This window comes from Pimephales promelas, chromosome 14 (assembly GCF_988280905.1).
Source record: "Pimephales promelas chromosome 14, fPimPro1.hap1.1, whole genome shotgun sequence".
Classification (NCBI taxonomy): domain Eukaryota; kingdom Metazoa; phylum Chordata; class Actinopteri; order Cypriniformes; family Leuciscidae; genus Pimephales; species Pimephales promelas.
The window spans coordinates 34,230,681-34,252,273 of NC_142782.1; the positions used below are offsets into that span (position 1 = coordinate 34,230,681).

General features: G+C 34.5%; 1 protein-coding gene across 2 annotated transcripts; it reads left to right on the top strand.

Annotated features, from left to right (window-relative positions):
* The first annotated feature begins 74 nt into the window (after window positions 1–74).
* LOC120489789 (tricarboxylate transport protein B, mitochondrial) lies at window positions 75–16,256 on the top strand. 2 transcript variants are annotated; one of them, XM_039686896.2, is made up of 9 exons: window positions 92–676; window positions 8,184–8,291; window positions 9,378–9,477; window positions 12,458–12,596; window positions 12,669–12,753; window positions 13,850–13,954; window positions 14,062–14,177; window positions 14,505–14,578; window positions 14,753–16,256. In XM_039686896.2, the coding sequence occupies exons 1-9, from the start codon at window positions 610–612 to the stop codon at window positions 14,865–14,867; spliced, it is 909 nt and encodes a 302-aa protein (XP_039542830.2). In that variant the 5' UTR covers window positions 92–609; the 3' UTR covers window positions 14,868–16,256. The 2 variants fall into 2 exon arrangements, with proteins under 2 accessions (XP_088976026.1, XP_039542830.2); XM_089119900.1 differs by lacking the exon at window positions 8,184–8,291 and having other exon boundaries at window positions 75–676.
* Window positions 16,257–21,593: the final 5,337 nt, after the last annotated feature.

Consider the following 21,593-nt stretch of genomic DNA (forward strand, 5'->3'; position numbering starts at 1 on the left):
ATATATTTTATTTTATATTTATTTATTATTTGTATTAATACTTATAAAGCACATACTACTTATACTTATAACTAACTTATAATGCCTTATTGTGCATAATCATATTCTACAATCCTTAATCCACCCTACTAACTATTAATAAGCAGTAATTAGGAGTTTGAGGCAAAAGTTGTTGTTAATAGTTTCTTGAACTACACTGTGAACATATATATTGTGTGTATTTTTATGAATCGTATTAATTTTTTTAGCCTTTATTTTTATATTTTCCCCCACATGTTTTTTTTTCATAGGCTAATTGAATATTTATTTATTTATATATGTCTGCAGGTTTGGAGCTTTACAATCTAAAGCTATTTTCTATAATCATATATGTGCTGCTGGAGTTTTAGGGTTGAGAGATTCGGTTCGGATCCTAAATCGAGTTTCTATTATCGAGGGCGTGGCGCGGAGAGATGGAGAGCGAGAGTGAGAAAGAGAGCTGCAAGCCCCGCCCCTGTGTGAGATCTGACTGCTGATTGGCTGAGAGCAGAGTCATGTCATCAGTCTATGATCGCGAGCTGCTCTCGGACGCAACAGTGCTGCGCGCGTTCGTGAGAGTCTCGACTGAAGATGACGCGTGAACGCGGAGCTGCGAGCAAAGCCAAACTCACTCATCCTGGAAAAGCCATCCTGGCAGGTCAGTTACACATCATTTCATCATAAAACTACAGATTAAAACACTGTTCATCCAGAACTGAACTCACGACACATGTGAGATGAACTCTGTTGATTTCTGAACTGTTTTCATTTTGAACTTGCGAAAGAAGCTTTAGAAAACGAGATCAAATACGGAAAATTTAATTTGTGTTGGTTTCTGCAATATGTGTGCATGAATATATTCAGAAAACGACTGTTTTTTTTTTCGTTTTGTTTTGTTTTTTAGTAGTTTACATGTACTAGATCTTTTGGTAACTAGTTACAGCGGTTTATTAGCCTATATTACCTAATGCAAAAACAATAAACAAACAAAAAAGTTACTTTACCTGCGAATGCTGTTGTTGACCCATCAAATAATGTTATGTAACGGATAAATCATTACATTATTAAGGTTTAAGATTCATTAAGTATATATACACAAATATATATAATGTGTGTGTGTATATACTATATAATTCAATTCTCACAACTAAGTAGTTGCTTGTTAGCATGTATATTACTAGGATATTGACTGTTTAATATACGTATAAAGCACATATTAATGCCTTATTGTGCATCATTATATTCTACATCCCTTAATCCTACCCAATACCAACTAGCCTACCTTACTAACTACTAATAAGCAGTAATTAAGAGTATATTGAGGCAAAAAGTCGTAGTTAATGGCTACCTAAACTAAATATGTGTTTTTATATATTTATTTATACATTTTATTCATATATGCACACTACAGATTAGCCAAACTCAGATGAATGTTATATTTGTGCATTAGAGGAGATGAAATATGCCGGTTTAGTTAAAGTAAAGGTCAGATCTACACAAGGACACACAGCGGATGTCCTCCAAACAAACCCTGACGCTCACTTATCAAAGACAGACTGGAGACAATACGTAATAAGAATAAGAAGTCCATGACTTTTAAGATAATCAAACCTAGTCAAAGGGTATGAAAATGTCATTCTTAAGTTAATTCATTACTTAAATGAACTTTGCATAACAATTGTTTTTCTTTATTCTTTATAATTATTATTATTAATATTTATAAAATATGTAATGCACATCTGTGTCTTTTATCACACGCTCATGCCACTGTAAGCAACTCAAGGCCATAATTAGTGTTTGCAGTGCTGCATAAGAGCATTATTGTAATGATGGTCTTAGAATAGATTCAGTGCAATTATAAAGTAGGTTTGGTCGCTGCGACCGCTCCTCTACCTGTCTCTGTGAACGCTGGCGGATCCGGTGTGGGCTTCTCTGGGTAATTGGTGAACTACCATCTGGAAACTGTTCGTCTGAAACCAAATGACAGGTTTTAATGTCTGATATTTTTCTCTATATTCGCTCGTGTGCTCGGCTCCTCCCGTCTGGAGTTACACAAGCCAGCCTTCAGATGGAAATGCCACGTCTTATTTATTTTAGAGAGTACACTCTCAGAAAAAAAGGTACAAAAGCTGTCACTGGGGCTGTACCTTTTCAAAAGGTACACTTTTGTACCCAAAGGCTGCATATTGGTACCTTAGTGGTACATATTAGCACCTAAAATGTACAAATTAGCACCTGAAATGTACATATTAGCTCATGAAATGGACATATTAGCACCTAAAATGTACATATTAACATCTAAAATGTACATATTAACACCTGAAATTGACATATTACCACCTAAAATGGACATATTAGCTCATAAAATGGACATATTATCACTTAAAATGTACATATTAACACCTAAAATTGACATATTACCACCTAAAATGTACATATCAGCACCTAAAATGGATAAAAGTTTACCTTTTAAAAAGGTACAGCCCCAGTGACAGCTTTTGTACCTTTTTTTCTGAGAGTGTATGACAGGCTGGTGCTGGAGTGTTCAGCCCAATTAACAACATTATATATAAAACCACATATATATATTGTGTACATAAGTATATGTAATATGGCTCCTGATAATGTCTGATGTTACCAGACCAGTAAAAAGTGTTGGATTTAGTCAGTGACAGTGACGGAGTGCAAGCAAGTTCGTCTAAAATAATTCTGTATTGTTAGCCTCTGAATCATTACTATTTTTATGCGGGTGTCTCTATTATCCTGTGCTTTGGGTTTCCAGCAAAGGGTGTGAGGGTATTGTCACAGTCACACCCCTAGTTTTGGCAAGAGATGGTCGTGCGTGGAAACCCCAGTAGATCAGCAGTTTCTGAAATAATCAGCAACCATGTCACGTTCAAAGTCACTTAAAGGATTGTTCAGTTCACTTAAAAATGAAAATGCTGGCATCATTCACTCACTCTCAAGTTGTTTCAAATCTGTATGAGTTTCTTTCTTCTGCTAAACATATTTAAGATATTTTGAAGAATGTCAGTAACCAGGCAGTTTTTGGACCCCATTGACTTCAATAGAATTTTTTTTCCCTACTATTGAAGTCAATGGGGTCCAACAACCGTCTGCTTGTCGACATTCTTCAAAATATCTTCCTTTGTGATCAGCTGAAGAATGAAACTCATACAGGTATGAAACAACTTGAGGGTGAGTAAAAGATGACTTTAAGTTTCATTTTTAAGTGAAATATTACATTAAATCATCTTTTTTCCCCATTCTGGAGCTCAGTTTGTACTGGAAATGTCCAAGAAATGCTTTCGATCTGTTAAAACTATGTAAAAATCAGTAGTAGGATTAAAAAGCTCTTTCGTTTGTCGTGTTTCTAGAAGGAACAGACGGTGTGTTTGTGTTGTTTTCGAGTGTGTTTCAGCTTTTAGCTGCTGATTGTATTGTATTGAATTTGAGAGTGGCTCTGGTCTACTGTCATACAAACCCAGCAGTGACCTGGAAACATTTCACATGTTACACACACAAACACACACACAGCATTCCAGAGCAGTTTTCCACAGTCACATGTGGTGAGATTACACCATTGACAGAAGAACATGGACTGGAATAAACATTTTGTGTAATTAATAGGGCTGGGTATTGTTAAAAAAATTTCAGTAGCAATACTGATACCGATACCTTGATTTCGATACCGGTTCCTGAACGATACTTTTTTCGATACCAATTTTATGAAATCCATTGTAACAAGATTACATAACACATTACCTCAGAAAACCGGTTTTATTTTTTTCAGCCAGTGCATAAAGGAACATATTTTTTTTGATTTTGTGTCGTTTTGCATTTCATATGTATTTGCTTGAGTACTGATTTAACGAGTTAACCCCTTAGGTATCGAAATCTGGTACCGAACAACAAGTCATTTTTCGATACTCGATATCGAGGCAATTCGGTCGGTACCTAAAAAGTATCGAACTCGGTACCCAGCCCTAGAAAGTAAGGTGACAAGTTACTACATGTACTTACTATAGTCATAACAGTGAATTATGCATAATTATTTATATGCATAATCTAGAGTAAGTACATGTAGTTAATTAATATTACTCGGTACTTATTCGAGTAGGTACAATGCAACTACACTACAATAAAGTGTAACCACGTTTTGAAAATATGTAACATATATTGCCGTGTACACGATTAATTGCTTCATCATTCATTCTTCTTGCATATTATATTATTTTTAAAAATACACTAAGGTAAATACAGCTGTTTTTAACTGTAAGTTTTATGTTTGTGATCTTTTTTTAAAATATTATCCTTACATGTGTTCATTTAGTGAAAATAAGAATGTCTTCAGTATTTTAATAAAAACAAGTCTTTAAAATTTTTGCGAATTTTACTGTTTTACCTTTTTTTTTAGTATTTAACATTTTTATCTACTTGATACTAACAGTTCAGTTAAATTGCAGAGCAAATACATAAACACTCAGATATACGTACTGTAAATATTGAGTATTGTTTGCACTATATTGATATTGAGTCCAAAATCGTTTTTTTTTTTTTTTTGGGACATTTTCAATGTGTTCTCAGAACTTTGTCTCTCTCCGTATATGAAATACTCTCAAGAGGCTGAAAGATAAGCAGATATTGTTGCGATATTTCATGCAGCCATTATGGGTCAGATGAGTGTCGCCCGCAGCGCTTCTGTCTAATGGAGAACGTCAAATCACTGCTATTGTGTTCTCTTCAGCACTCAAGCCTTTATATTGCTGTGTGTGTGTGTGTGTGTCTGTGAGTGTGTGTGTTTTTGTATATGGTTTATGTGGACACAAGAGTGTATGATGACATGGGTATTACAATGTAAACATGGTTATAAGGATGTCTCTTGTGACCTCATAAACCAAACGGCTTAAAAAACATACTATGGTGTAAAATGCAGAAAGTTGTGTGTGATGGGTAGGTTTAGGGGTGGGGTTAGTGTGTGTGTGTGTGAGGAGCAGAGTTAGTGTAAGGGGACAGAATATACAGTGCCTATAAACCTCATATACAAGTGTGTGTGTGTGTGTGTGTGTGCGTGTGTGTGTGTGTGTCCTGCCGGGAGGCTGCTATTAAGTGCAGTGAGTGCTGGTCTCCTCCCTTCATTCTCAATCACTCGCTCTTCTGTCTGTCTCTCCCTCAGAATCAGTTCCCCGTCTCTCCTCTGTGTGTGTGTGTGTGTGTGTGTGTGTGTGTCTCTCCACTCACATCGAGCAGATCAAACATCAGGAATATATAGATCTGTAATGTCACCATTTGCTTCATGGAGAAACATGAGAGGAATTATTCATCTGTCATCGGCCTTTAATGTAACGCCAGAATCCTGAAACACACTTTCCTCCGGCGGGAATCACCACGGCTAATTAAAACAGATTCTGTGATTATTTACCTTCTCAAAGCCTGAATCACTTTATTTCTTCTGTGAACCGAGACGTTTGGGGTCAGTTATTTAAATAAATGATTTATTTAATTCATTAAGGACGCATGAAATTGACTAAAAGTGACAGTAAAGACATTTATAATGTTACAAATATACTATTTAGATTGTTCTGAACTTCCTATTCATCAATGATCCTGAAAAACAAAATGTATCGCGGTTTCCACAAACATATGAACGGTTTTCAACATTGATAATAATCGTAAATTTTTCTTGAGCATCAGATCCTCATATTAGAGTGATTTCTGATGGATCATGTGACACTGAAGACTGGAGTAATGATGCTGGAAATTCAGCTTTCATCACTGCATATAAATTATATTTTATGATATATTCACATAGAAATTGGTTCTGTAAAATTATAATAATATTTCAGAATTTTTACAGTATTCCAGTGGAGGGGGGAATAAAGACACTTTAAACCTCTGCTCTTCGTTTCGGAGTCACACTTGTTATCTTCCCGGTCAAAAGTGACCGGACACCTAAAAATCCATCCCAGTATAACCAATGCAATTTATTTTTGTTCTATAATATTTATTCTTTGTAATTTAGTATTTTGAGACAATTTGATTGAGTTTATTAATATTTATGGTCTATTTTTGCCATGTTGAAAAATATATATTTTTATATATATATATAATAATTTTTTCAATATAAAAAATTATTGATGCAGTATTTTAGTTTAATATAGAGTCTAGGCCTTCGGAAAAAAATATTTTTTGAAGAAAATTAGCACCATCTGGTTACGGTATAGAGAAAAAGCGTTGAATCATGCTGTAACCACTAGATGGCATGTATAGCTCTCTATGGAGAGGCATGTGTATTCCCCAGATGTTTATGAACACATTTTTTTTTTTTTTTTGGTGGATTTGAATATATTGTTGAAACAATCTCAAAAACGATTTTTTATTAAAAAAAAATGTAAAAAATAAATAAATAAATAATAATAATAATAAAAAAATAGATAAAAATGTGTGAATTTTTGTGTTTTTGTCAATTTCCCATTCATTTCCTATGGGGGTCATTTTTGACCAAAGACCACAAGTGTGACTATTTTTTTTAGACCACTTAGCCTGCTCAGCAGATCATGACCTCAAATTTTTGTGTGTTCACGTACATAATGCCATAAAAGTCACCAAGTTTCATAACATTGCAATGAAGCTGTAATTTTTACAAATTCAAAACATACTTTTTGTAATCAAAATTTATTGGTGTGTATGTGTATAAAAGTGTGTTTGTATGTGTGTGTGTGTGTGTCGATGGGTGTGTCTGTTTTGCACTCTAGATGTTGTAGAGTGTCACCCCTTTCCTGCGGTGTAGTTTTTTTTTTAGAATTGTGGCCGATTTGTAGATTTTTTTTTTGTCAATTTCCCATTCATTTCCTATGGGTGGGTCATTTTTGACCGAAGACCACAAGTGTGACTATTTTTTTTACGACCACTTAGCCTGCTCGGATCATGACCTCAATTTTTTTTTGTATTCACATACCAAATGCCATAAAAGTCACCAAGTTTCATAACATTCCGATGAAGCCGTGATTTTTATAAATTGAAAACAGAAAATTTTTCGGTCAGAAATGACCGAAGAGCACCTGAGGGTTAACCAAACATATTAAGAGATGTTGATGTTTTACTGTAGTATTTGAAAAGTTCAGATGCAAAAGCCTCTAAATGCCATTTGAAATTTTCTTCTTTAATGATGATTTTTTATCAAACTTGTATATTTAAGTTCAGTGATTTCACTTAAATGGCAATGATAATTACCTATTAATTGTTATTTAAGTGAAATTACTGAACTTGAATATACAAGTTTGATAAAAAATCATCATTAAAGAAGAAAATTTCAAATGGCATTTAGAGGCTTTTGCATCTGAACTCTTCATTTCTACCCGTGATGAATGCTGAGAGACAGTGTGTGTGTTTTATTGAGGTGTGTGTGTTGTGACTGATATTTCAATAGTGGCATTAGAGTGGTGGGTGTGAAAACGAAAGTGGTTATTCCTGAAACACACACACACACAAGCGCTGACTGATTGTGCTCATGTAAATCCGTCGTGTTTCACTGGCAGGTCTCAGATGTGGCGTCTGGTAATTTCCTGGCGTTCGCTGTTTCTGTTTCCAAACGCCGACGAGAGTGTGTTTGAGCGCTTGGAAAGGCCTTTAGCTTGATTTATGACGCTTCAGGGAGAAGAGACCAGCAGTAGCTCATGGGGTTATTGATTAGCTGTGTGTGTGTGTGTGTGTGTGTGTGTAAGAGTGATTTTAAAATAGATTTTTCAGTGTGTACGACTAAAAACAACCCTATGTTATGAAGACAAAATGTCCCCACAAAGATGGCAATATCTGAAATCCAAGTCCTTGTTGGACCATTTTTAGTGAGTGAGAGTGTGTGTGTGTGTGTGTGTGGTTCAGAGCTGGGCTAATGGTCTCTCTCAGTGTCCCGATGGGCTGATGAGATATTACAATTAAAGAGATGAGAGGATCGTTGGTCTTATTTAATCCTGTATCTGATTCTTCTGTATCAACTGATCGGGACTGACTCTTAGGGCTGTAAAAATTAGGCCTTAACAATCAGCTTTAAAAAAGATGTGTGTGTATGTATGTGTGTATATATATATATATATATATATGTATACTATATGGGGCTATCCATAAATAAATTTAAATCCGGTGTGTGTGATCTGGTGTGTGTGCAGGCGGCATCGCAGGTGGCATTGAAATCTGCATCACGTTTCCGACAGAGTATGTGAAGACACAACTACAGTTAGATGAGAGAGCCAATCCACCCCGATACAGAGGCATCAGTGAGTACACACACACACATACACACACACACAGACGTAATGTTTTTTTTTTACCGTACAAACTGTATATTTTATCCCCTTACACTAGGGATGGGCAACGATTAATCGTGATTAATCGCATCCAAAATAAAAGTTTGTGTTTACATAATATATGTGTGTGTAGTGTGTATAATTAATTTGTATATATAAATACCCACATATGCATGTATTGTATATATTTAAGAAATATGTGCATGTATATATTGTATATATATTTATTCACAATTAATATTATATATAAATATAAATATTTGATATATTAATAACACATTTTTCTTAAATATATACATGCATGTGTGGGTATTTATATATATACAAATCAATTATACACACTACACACACATATATTATGTAAACACAAACTTTTATTTTGGATGCGATTAATCGCAATTAATCGTTGCCCATCCCTAACCCTAACCCTGCTCATCACACACACACACACAAACCCTAACCCTAACCCTGCCCATCACACACACACTAACCCTACCCCTAAACCGGCCCATCATAGGAAATATTCTGCATTTTTAACATAAAAAAAAAAAATTCTGTATGATTTATAAGTGTGTTACCCATGAGGACCTCGATTTAGGTCCCCACAGTGATCCCCACCGGGATCATGTACACACTCTCACACTCACACACACACACAGACATGTATGACGTGCTTATCCTCATTGGAGTTAATTAGTGAAACTCTCCGGGCCAGAACTGATTTCAACCTGATGCTGCGTTCAGGAAGCAAACAAACTTATCTTCTCTCTCTCTCTCTCTCTCTCTCTCTCTCTCTCTCTCTCTCTCTCTCTCTCTCTCTCTCTCTCTCTCACTCTCTCTCTCTCTCTCTCTGTCTGGCTGAAGCTCAGAGAGCATTTTAACGATCCTTCTGTTGATTTAGCAGAAACACTGACAGCTGTTCTTCTTTACACATCTCGAACTCTCAGAGATGATTGATCTGTGTCCAATAACAGTGTAGTTTTTTTTAAATGTGTAATTAAAATCAATAGCAATGATTAAAAATGCTGTCATTAAAGTGTGATGTTGTGTTTTCAGCGGACTGTGTGTCCCAGACGGTCCGCCATCATGGAGCGAAGGGTTTATATCGAGGCCTGAGCTCCTTACTGTACGGATCCATCCCAAAATCTGCAGTCAGGTACACACACACACACACACACACACACACACACACACACACTCACCGAAGCTGCTGCGTTTAATTCAGACTGCTGACATTTATTATGCGGATTGTTTTTGTTCTGGCGGGACCCGTCTCTCTCTCTCTTTCTCCCCTGAGTGTGTGTGTGTGTTTAACTGACGGAGGCGACGGTGTGTGTCCAGCGCTGTCTGTCAGACTGATGCTCTCGCAGCTCTTCTGGTCACTTCATCACACAAATAAAAGCATGTCACGTATATAAATATATATATATATATATATCTCAGCTCTGCGCATGTGAACTTCTGTCACTGTTTACTCTCCCGCTGTCACACACACACACACACACACACACACACACACACACACACACACACACACACACACACGACTTTACGGATCATGAACCCTTCACAATAACACTTCATAGTGGCCATAACCTGACATAACCTGACTTGTGCACTCCAAGCTTTTTAAGGATCATTAATACACTATTATATTCTATTACGGCTTTTTATTAACATTTTAAATTCATCTTTATTATTATTTATTTTAGTTTTTTTTTAAATTAATTTTAATATTAATTTATTTTAGTTATTTTATTGCCATTTTTAAAATTTTTTAAATTAATTTTTGTTTTAGCTCATTTATATATTGTTACAGTTTTTGCTCATATTTACATTTTTTTTATTTTCAGTTTTTTTTAATTTACAGTTGACTTTTTTAAAATATCTATATAGTTTTCATTTATAGTTAGCTTATTAATCCACTGTTATAATTTTCAAAAATATTTTCAATTAGTTTTTATTTTTGTATTTTTTCATTGGAATTTGGTTATGTGCTTTTCTATATATTTTTTTAAATATATATTTATTTGTTTTAGTTCATTAATAGGCTGCTATAGTTTGATTCATATCGTTTTCATTTTTCATTTTAGTTTTAATATGTGCAATTATTACTAATATTTTCTATTTTTATTTTAGTCATTTTAGATTGTCAACTTAAACTAAAAGCAATGAGAAATGTTGCCTTTGCATCTAACTGGAATTTTATTTTATTGTTAAATATTTTAATTCAGTTATTTAAATTGAACAGTTTTATTTAACTATAATAACGCTTATTCTGAGTCTCTGGAATCATATGATAGATTTGAACTGTAATTCAGTCGATCATCATTGGTCATAATACTTTATTGACATCAAACCTGCTGCAACTGAATTGAATATTGAATTGGATGAAATGAGCCTCATGGGAACAGATATTAAACAGACTGATGTCGTCTGATCACTATAAGCGTTCAGTGTTTGAAATAGGCATATTTATAAAGCCCATCTGCTTATTAAAAGTGCTTTGTATAAAAAAGATAATCATAACAGATGCATAAGAAATAAAAATAGATTTGAAATGTATTAAAAACAAGAGGTTTCTTATTCCCACTGAACCGTCTGTCATCCTCCATTGATCACACTCCAGTTATTCTGAGTGTACGAGTGAGACGGATCCGGCCCCGACCGGTTCTGGATCCGCAGGTTTGTTTCTTTAAGTGTGTGTCGCTGTCCCTCATCCAGCGCTGCATCACTCTGATTGATTCTCCGCGTCTCGTCCTCCTCTTTCTTCCCCCTCTCTTCATTAGCTGATTGGACTGGTTTTGTGTGTGTGACCTTGCGTTCGCTCCACTAATGGAGTGTGTGTCGCACACTGACTGCTGGATCCAGCCCAGAATGCATTCGTGACCTCAGTCTTATTTTAATGCAGCGGTGAACACACACCCAAACCACTGAAACCCGTCCATCTCACCAGCTCAACACACAATCTCCAAATCAACTAGTTAACCAATCGGCTTCAAGCAAGCCCTGAATATTTATCTAAGTGTGTGTGAGAGAGAGAGAGAGTGTGCCAGTGTTATCCAGACAGAAGAGTGTGGCGTTATAGAGTATCAGACAGTTTGTTTTTAGCTCTTCTGTTCATTAATTCAGTGCTATAAATATCTGCAGTCTTGAGCTAGGTAATAAACGTGTGTAAGACGTGGAGTGGGGGACAGAAGCGCTGCTAATACACACCGGGACACGCCGGGATGCTGTACTGCTGACTCCAGAGGAAGTGCACTTTAAATACGCCTCCGGTCCGAGGGTTGAGTTAGTTCACTAGCGTCGCTGTATCGAAAGGCCTTTTCTGTTGAGTTCTCCCAATGACAAGAGGTCTTCACTTTTCTGCTCAAGATTGGATTTATTTATTCTATTATTTTATTTTATATTTTTATTTTTCATAAATTTTCCAAACTACTTGGTCCGTGTTGGGTCATATGGATGCATTTTATTTTATTCCATTTTACTTTTATTTTGTCTTATTTTATATTTTATTCTATACCATTTTATTTTTATATTTTATTTAATTCCATTTTTTTTTTATTCCATTTTATTTTATATTTTATTTTATACCATTTTATTTATTTAATTCAATTTTATTTTTATTTTATATTTTATTTTATACCATGTTATTTTTATTTATTTAATTATATTTTATTTTATACCATTTTATTTTTATTTATTTAATTCCATTTTATATTTTATTTTATACCATTTTATTTTTATTTATTTAATTCCATTTTATATTTTATTTTACACCATTTTATTTTTATATTTTATTTATTTAATTCCATTTTATTTTTTATTTTATTCCATTTTATTTTATTTTTAACTATTTATTCTTTCAAAAAAAAATCTTGAATTATTTTAGTTATGTTTTGGCTTTAGCTTTAGTTATAGCTATAATAACACTGCTGTTCAGTGTGTGTGTGTGTTTGTGTGTGTGTGTGTGTGTGTGTGTGTGTGTGTGTGTGTTAACAGGCTTTCTGAGGTTCAGCATCTGATTAATTTCCTTGCCTCCAGCTCAGCTTTATTCTCTAATGATTGCTTGTATCACGTTTGAACCAGAGCTGTGTATGATGATGATGATGATGATGATTTCTCCGTCTTCACAGGTTCGGTGTGTTTGAAATCCTGAGTAACCAGATGAAGGATGAGTTTGGGAAGCTGGACAGCACTCGTAGTTTAGTGTGTGGTTTGGGTGCGGGAGTGATGGAGGCCGTCCTGATCGTCTGTCCCATGGAGACCATAAAGGTGAGGTCAAAGGTTATTTAGTTTAAAGCTGAATATTACATTCTGCTGCAGCTCCATCTCTCACATTTCCAGGTGAAATTCATCCACGATCAAGCCTCCGCTAATCCCAAATACCACGGGTTTTTCCACGGCGTGCGAGAGATCGTCAGAACTCAAGGTGAACAGCACAAGCTTTGTTTTGTCTATTTCCGAACTCGTAAGGCCTTCTCATTCTTCCTCGACTCGTTCTGTTGAAGTTCCCCATGACAAGAGTTTTAAAAAGAAGCCATTCATCCTCATCGGCCCCTTCACACTAGCAGTTTATTTGATAGATTGAAACCATTACAGTATAGAGGCTCATATAGGAATGATGGAGCTTTCATTTTACTTTACTTTACTTTCATGTATGTTCCATACCTTTTTTAAACCAGTTTATTTTATTTTATTATTTTATTTATTTATTTTATTATTATTATTATTATTATTATTATTATTATTATCCCAAACCACTTTTCCTATATAGGATCATGGGGACGCTGGAGCTTTAATTTAATTTAATTTAATTTAATTTAATTTAATTTAATTTAATTTAATTTAATTTAATTTAATTTTATTTAATTTAATTTTATTTATTTATTTATTTATTTATTTATTTATTTATTTATTTATTTTATTTTTCCAAACCACATGTACTATGTAAGGCTATTGGGATGCTGAAGCTTTAATTTAATTTAATTTAATTTAATTTAATTTAATTTAATTTAATTTAATTTAATTTAATTTAATTTAATTTAATTTAATTTAATTTAATTTAATTATTTAATTTTATTTTATTATTTATTATTTTATTTTTCCAAACCACATGTTCTATATAAGGTTATGGGGATGCTGATACTTTATTATTTAATCTAATTTTATTATTTATTATTTTATTTTTTCCAAACCACATGTTCTATATAAAGGCTGGAGCTTTTATTTTATTTTGTTTATTATTTTATTTTTTAAATGTATTTATTATTTTTTGTTTTGTTTTATTTTATTATTTATTTTATTTTATTTTGCCATACCACTTGTCCGCTTTTTATTATTATTCTTATAAGTAATTTTTTTTAAACAATCACATTTTTTCATCTCAGATCTGCCACTTACAGTGAAGTGATTTCATATAGATATTCACATATTTGCAAATAAGTGACAAACATCACCATACTAGCATAATACACATGATCGGGTGTTCATAGCGTGTGTTTCCCACAATGCTCTCCGTCTCTCAGGAATCAGAGGGACGTATCAAGGCCTCACAGCGACTGTCCTCAAACAAGGATCCAATCAGGCGATCCGATTCTTCGTCATGACCTCTCTCAGGAACTGGTACAAGGGTGAGTGCGTGAGTGTGTGTGTCCTGAGCAACACTGCCCTCTGCTGGCTGAAGTCTTCAGTGAAGTTTCCTCCTCGGGTTCGTCACCAGTTGTGTTGTGTGTTCTAGGTGATGACCCCAGTAAGCCCATCAACCCCTTCATCACGGGTGCGTTCGGTGCGCTGGCTGGAGCGGCGAGTGTGTTTGGAAACACTCCGCTGGACGTCATCAAGACCAGGATGCAGGTACATTCAACATGAGTAAAGTAAACCAGTCCCGTTACACTCAACGAACCTGCCTGTGTTATTATTATTATTATTATTATTATTATTATTATTATTACCTTATGCTCTTCTATTATGGACCCAATGCATTTCTAATCAGGGCATTTTATTTTCCTGATCCATGTGCAGTAAATTCATTAATTTCAATCATCGTCTGTTTCAAATTAATTTTTTCTTTGCATTTTTTAAAATAAAGTTTGTAAAGATAATGATGTACCCCGTATATTTCTCTTGGAGATAAATTATTGTTAGTTTTGGAGGTTTAAATTTAATGGTGTTTTTTTTTAGGGTTTGGAAGCTCATAAGTATAAAAATACTATGGACTGTGCCATGAAGATCATGCGGCATGAAGGACTAGCAGCGTAAGTGTGTGTGTGTGAGAGAGGTGTGGATATTTGATTTGCATGTCATGTGACCAGTAACCGACGTCAGACAACATGTGAAAGGTCTCCAGGCAGTAATGTGTGTGTGTGTGTGTGTGTGTGTGTGTGTGTGTGTGTGTGTGTGTGTGTGTGTGTGTGTGTACGCTGGCACAGGTTCTATAAAGGCACCGTCCCTCGCCTGGGCAGAGTGTGTCTGGACGTGGCCATCGTCTTCATCATCTACGAGGAGGTCGTGAAGCTCCTGAACAGAGTCTGGAAGACCGACTGAGGGATGAAGAGGATGAAGAGGAGGATCACTGTGAGGAACCTCGGCTGTTTCAGTTCTTTCCATTCGTTCTGCCTTGAAACATGTACATGATATTTAAAAAATAATATTTTTATTTCACACAGACGCGTCTGAAATACTCTCACACTGTAGACGCGTTAACTTGTGACAGTAAATGATCTAGAGAAAAGTGTAACAGTAAATGTATTTAATGTTAGTGTGAATGTTTTAACCACAGAAACCTTTACATATCAGGAGGGTATATTCATATTAATAAATATATTTAAATTTAAAGATAATTTTAACTACAGATCATTCCATAATACTGTATGATTTTTTTTAACTTGTCACACATTTAACAGATTTTGTTTATTAGTAGATGCTTTAACTCTTAGATTATAACAACTATAAAGAAAAAACCAACACACACACTATATCTCTCTCACTCACACACAATCACACACAACTCTCTCTCTCTCACACACACACACACACTTACGTTTACAGACAGTAAATGATCTAGAGAAAAGTGTAACAGTAAATGAATTTAATGTTAGTGTGAATGTTTTAACCACAGAAACCTTTACGTATCGGGAGGGTATATATACATATTAATAAATATATTTCAATTTAAAGTTAAATTTAACTACAGATCATTCCATAATACTGTATGATTTTTTTTTACAAAAATATGATTAATATTTTATTCTTCTGACATTTCTACTTAAAATATTTTTACATATGTAAAACCATTTTTTATTCATTGTTTTTAGAGTATTTTATATTTATTTCCATGTTGTTTTGCACATGTGCCTTTATTAACCATTAAACTCTAGTTTATTTTTTTCTGAAAAACAGACATTTTTAATAATTCTTTTGTCGGTTTTGAAGCATATGTGCGCTGATCTCAGACCTGCTGTATCTGTCCATGTGCAATATCAGATGTATTAGATATATAACTGGAAGAATATGGATTCAGTGAATGTACAGTGAATCGTGATTTACACACATGTACAGTAAATACAGAGCAGTTTCTCCACTGAGCGGATCTGAATATGCATTATTTCCACTGTGATGTTTATTCTGTGTAAACCCTTCAGTTTTTGCAGCATGAGTCTCCAGCTCTGTGAAATCGTGTCAAACATTGTTATTATTGATGATTAAGTGTTGCTGCTGGCCACTAGAGGGCAGAATCCCGCACGGAGAGATGCTAAATGTGGACGGATGTTGATCGTCTGTATGTTTGTGTGTTATTGGGCCCTTTAGAAATGTTCAGTGGGTTTGTTTGTGCCATGTAAGTTCTTGCCTTTGTTTCTTAGTAGATATGGAGCGAAGGCTTCTTAATACTGAATGCTAATGTGCTAATAAAACGATTTTATTTTCACAGTTAAATTAGTTGTCTGTGACATTATTGTATTTGATGGTCTTTTTCACTAATATGTGTAGAGATTCCACTGTCGACCGCTCACATCGGCTCGTCCGCCATCTTGGAACGGTCAGCGTGTCGTCATTCACGGTAACAATCATTTGAACCTGTTATAACATCGCGGATTGCGCAGCTTCTGTGTGTGTGAAACCAAACTACTGAGATTTAAATTCCCTTAACCTTATGTTGGTTTGTGTGTTAATATGTATTAACTCAATATAACAAGTTTTTACTATGGTACATTTGATGTTAGTTAAGTTTTTACTTTTACTATGGTAAATTTGTAATGTTAGCTGACGCCTTCGCCTTGTTGTATTGCGTTAGTTTAGCAAAACTGTCTGCTGGGGTCTATTGCAGATTCGTACATGAGTCTAACTATGGTTGCAGACTTGCAGGCTCTCGTGTTGCCTGACTGGCTTTGACCGTTCCAATATGGCGGACGGCTGAGTGGCAGCACTAAAAATGATGCATAGGAAAATTATGAAATTTGCACACTTTTGGTAGGCTAGTGGTTCTGACTCGTAATCTGACTGACTTTAGGGTCTCTACTTGTGTGTGATTTTCTTATTTTTTAAATAAACAACTTGATGTTACTGGAGAACTTTGTTCTTGATAAGAAAGTTTTGGATTATTTTCTTTCATGTGATATGTTGTATGTGATATATTTAAATATATTTAACTACACATTAGGTGAATTGGTTATAAATTTGTATGATCTGCTTAAGCATCAGTGACGGTTAAGTTTAGCTGTAGAGCTGCATGCTACTTTTTTCTAATATTTGTACATTTTTGTTGTCATTAATATTTAAGAATCCTTATATTTTATTCATATCATATTTTCTGCAAGTACACTTTTGAAAAAATAAGTGAACATAACATTTTTGAAAATAAGTGCATATTCAATGTGCTTTTGGCCCTGCAATATGAATCTTCTTTTTCACAAGGGTGTGTTTACAAAATAATATATTATTATAATTATTTTAATATGAATGTTTTTGAACTACAGTTTACATATTCTGTGGAACATGTGAGTGAATTGTTGCCTGCCTTGAACTGATCGCCATGACAATAGAGTGTTGTGTGGTTGCTATGCATGTTTTAAATTGTTCTCATGTTGGTATGCAGTTGCTAGGGTGTTGCTAAGCGAGTGTCTTCAATCTTCCGGTGACCTGTGCGTTTGACGGCCTCATACGTCATTAAGGCTTTCAGTGAATTGAGTCATTAAGTCATTAAGAAATCACAACAACACTTCTAGGCATAACGGCCAATTTTATAATGGTTTCTGTCCTGAAATAAAACATTCTTTATGATGTAGGCAGGGCTGCCAACTCACACACATAAAAGCTTGAAAATTAGTGTGTGTGTGTGTGTGTGTGTGTGTGTGTGTGTGTGTGTGTGTGTGTGTGTGTGTGTTAGTGTGTGTGCCACAGACAAGACGGAGCAAGAACTTTAATATGAAATAGTCTCAGCTGAAATTTATTACAAAATTCAAACAATAAGATGTTTTGATGTGGCGTGACAGATCGCTATAGTGGCACGTCAACCAATGTGTGTTTCTCTTATTACTTAATGAATAAACATCAGAAGGAATGTTGAAAGATAAAGTACAGCTTACGGAAATAATCCTCATGAAATCATAATGAATGTTTCAACCGCTAACAAAACAAAGATCTGATAAAGCCATTCAGTGGTGTTCGTAATCTAGAAAACTGAAGCATATTGCTAAATAAATGCACTATATAACATATGCTAATTAGATTTTAACTTTTATATATAATTAAACATATTATAACATTATTATAGAAACTCCATTTAACTGTATAAGAATGAGTTGATCATTTTACCCTTTAATAATAATAATAATAATAATAATAGCAGCTGAGGTTTTCCCTGAACTGAATGTTACGTTAGTTGAGAGAGATTAATTTCAGGCCAAAATATTAGCCAAAGGAATGGATATTGCAAAATTATGAATCCCATCAATAATTCTCACTCTATTAGACTCAGAAGTTGTGCTGGTGTGTGTCGGACAAACGTGACCTCTGGAGGACGAGCCTACGGATAACAATACACATGTCTCTGTGACAGAGTAAAGGATTGTTTCCCTAGTGTCTCTGTCTCACACACACACACACACACACACACACACACACTGTTGAGAGATTCCTCGTCTCTTTATGTCCTGCTACAATAGCTCTTTGTTAGATACATGGAAAGGAATCCCTTTCTCTCTCCCTCGTTTTCTCCCAAAGTCTCCAGATCTCAAAGATGAGCGACTGATGAGACGTTTGACCACACGTGATGTGACACACACACATTTATCTGCATTTTCTTCTTCTTCTTCTTCTTTTTTTTTATATTTATTTTAGCGTTTTTGCTTTCACACAACAAATAGAATGATAACGTTGATGAAAAAAGGTAATTATAATTAAAAACTTTTTAAAAATAAATTTTAAATGACAAAACAACAGAACATTTGAGGGACAAATGCATTCACAGGTAATTGTAAATGATGCTCGACTGGACAGAAAGGATATAATTCGTAAATGTTAATGACTTAAATGAATATGTAGCTTATTAAAATAAAATATGACTGTACAACACAAAAAGAGAGATAAAGTCTAATAAAACTTTAGGCAAAACATTAAATACATCATCAATTAATACACTGTAAAAAACATTTTCAAGATTTGTTATCACAACATATTTTCTTTTGTCAAATCAACTTAAATAATTTATTTAGTTCAGATAACATATAATTTTGAGTTTCTGATGGTTAAATTAATCTCCTTCATTGTATTAACTCACTTTTTCCAGTTCAATCAACTTAAAATTTTAAGGCAACCAGGTTACTTACTGTATAAATTACCTAGTCTGTCCCCATATTATATATTTATGCATTTGGCAGATAAGTTTATCCAAAGCGACACAGGTGCAACTCAAAAAAATTAGAATATGGTGAAAAAGTTAATTTATTTCAGTAATTCAACTTAAAATGTGAAACTAGTATATTATATAGACTCATTACATGCAAAGTGAGATATTTCAAGCCTTTATTTGTTATATTTGTGATGATTATATCTTATGAAAACCTTTTCACAATATTCTAATTTTGAATTTGGGGTTTAGCCATAAATAATCATCAAAATTATAACAAATAAAGGCTTGAAATATCTCACTTTGCATGTAATGAGTCTATATAATATATTAGTTTCACCTTTTAAGTTGAATTACTAAAATAAATGAACTTTTGCACCATATTCTTATTTTGCACACTTCAACGCACACTTTTACATTGTTATCAGGTCTTGCTTTCCCAGGGAATCGAACCCATGACCTTGGTGTTGCAAGCGCCAACGCTCCACTGTTAGGTTTTATCAAATATCTCAGATTTGTTGTTATTATTGTCTCCAGTGCAAGCATGTCTACAAGATCTCTACCACAGTTTTCTGATTAATATCATACAAAATAATAAAGCTTGTCTTTCATGTACATCTAACAGATGAGAGTGGACACATATCTGTCTTTTGTTGGTCACGGGAGAACTCCCACAGCAGATGTTTTACGGTGCCGTCCTGAAGACGAGTGAACACACCCACGAGCTCTGATGCGCGAGTAATGGCATTCAGGCCTGAGCCAGCGAGTGACCCGTCTCACCGCAGTGCGGCTCGCGTTCAGGAAATATTCAGAATAACTGAAGATATTAAAGGGATAGATCACTTTGAAATGAATTTTTGATATGTTTTATCTTACCTCAAGGACATCCAAGATGTAGGTGTCTTTGTTTCCACAGTATTTTCAATTTTGATATTTTTAGGTCAAACCGGTCTTCAAACCGTCAGTCATATAATGCAGGTCTATGGTCACCACCTCAAAGAGCATGCACAGAGAAGTCCAGATTAAACATGATTTAATGACTCGTAAATGTAAGTACACATTGATGGCCTAAGACACGAAACGAGCGGTTTGCGTGAGAAAACGAACATTATTTATATCCTATATTACGTCCAAGCGCGCTTTGTGGCTGTGGCTGTAAAAACGATATAAATACTGTTACTAAAAGCTAAAACATGCAAAAAAATAAATAAATAAATAATTCAAAGTGAACTGTCCCTTTAAGTCTGAAAAATGAAGAGAGTTTGTGCTTAAAATGAGAAAAAAATCTGCCAGTGGGGGTCAGAAAAATAACTTAATTCAAAGGGAACACATTGTTTTCAGCAGACGTTTTTTTGATTTCCCAGAAAGCAAGACTTATGAAATTTTCCATCTTAAGTAAATGTATAGGAAATGAAGACTAAAATGATTTTTCTTGTATGATTTTTCAGATATTTTTATTTTTTTTTGAAGTATTGTAATCTTACTCTTTGCTGTTCCAGTTACTCGTATCACACTATCTGAACTCAGATTAGCATCAAATGCCTTGGCAATACAAATGCACCGTTCCATCTGTTTTCTATTATGTGTTCTATCAGATATTTGTGTGTGTTTTTCATCTTCATCAGACAAACTGACTCCGTCACATGAATAATCTGCTGGTATCAGCTCATTCTCGCTCTCGGTGGGGGGTATTTCATAATCCACCATAATCATATAATTATCACGTCTATCACCCATAACCGAGATGAGGAAACAAACAGATGTTGTGTAATAATATCAGCTCAGAGCGCTGATCTCAGATCAGACCAGGCATTTGAAATGTCAGTAGCCTAACACTTTACAATAAGGTTCACTAGATATAACATGATGTTTTACTAACATTAACAACAATGAGCAATACATTTGTTACAGTATTTATTCATCTTTGTTAATGTTAGTTAATAAAAATGCAGCTGTTCATTGTTTGTTCATGTTCACAGTGTATTAACTAATGTTAACAAATACAAACGTTGAAATGAATAACTAAGAATAATAAATGCTGTATTGTTAATTCTTAGTTCAGATAGTTAACTAATGAACCTTATTGTAAAGTGTTACTGAAATTTCTGAGGCTCAGTTCAGCTCATGCAGACTTTAGTGATGAAATGAATTAGAAGTGTTAGTTTTGCAGGATCTCCAACTAGATGCAAATCAATCAGGATGGCATTTTACACACAACCCAAATACGCCCCAGATATTTAAGATATATGGGTGCAAAAAATACCCAGAAGTGAATTAATCTTTCTAATCCAACATTTGAGATTTTTTTGTGATCTATTCTAGCCCTCTTTATGGGTTTTTAGACCATGTTGATGTGTGTAATTGCGTGCGCGTCCTGCGGGGGGCGCTGCGCGAGACGCGCGTCAGTGACTCAGCGCGCGCACACC

Bases quoted from the DNA above. Each gene is read 5' to 3' on its own strand.
- LOC120489789 (XM_039686896.2), top strand. From the start codon at position 610: ATGACGCGTGAACGCGGAGCTGCGAGCAAAGCCAAACTCACTCATCCT. The intron at 9,478-12,457 runs GTACACACACAC...CCGTCTTCACAG, and splicing joins ATCCCAAAATCTGCAGTCAG to GTTCGGTGTGTTTGAAATCC. The intron at 12,597-12,668 runs GTGAGGTCAAAG...TCACATTTCCAG, and splicing joins GTCCCATGGAGACCATAAAG to GTGAAATTCATCCACGATCA.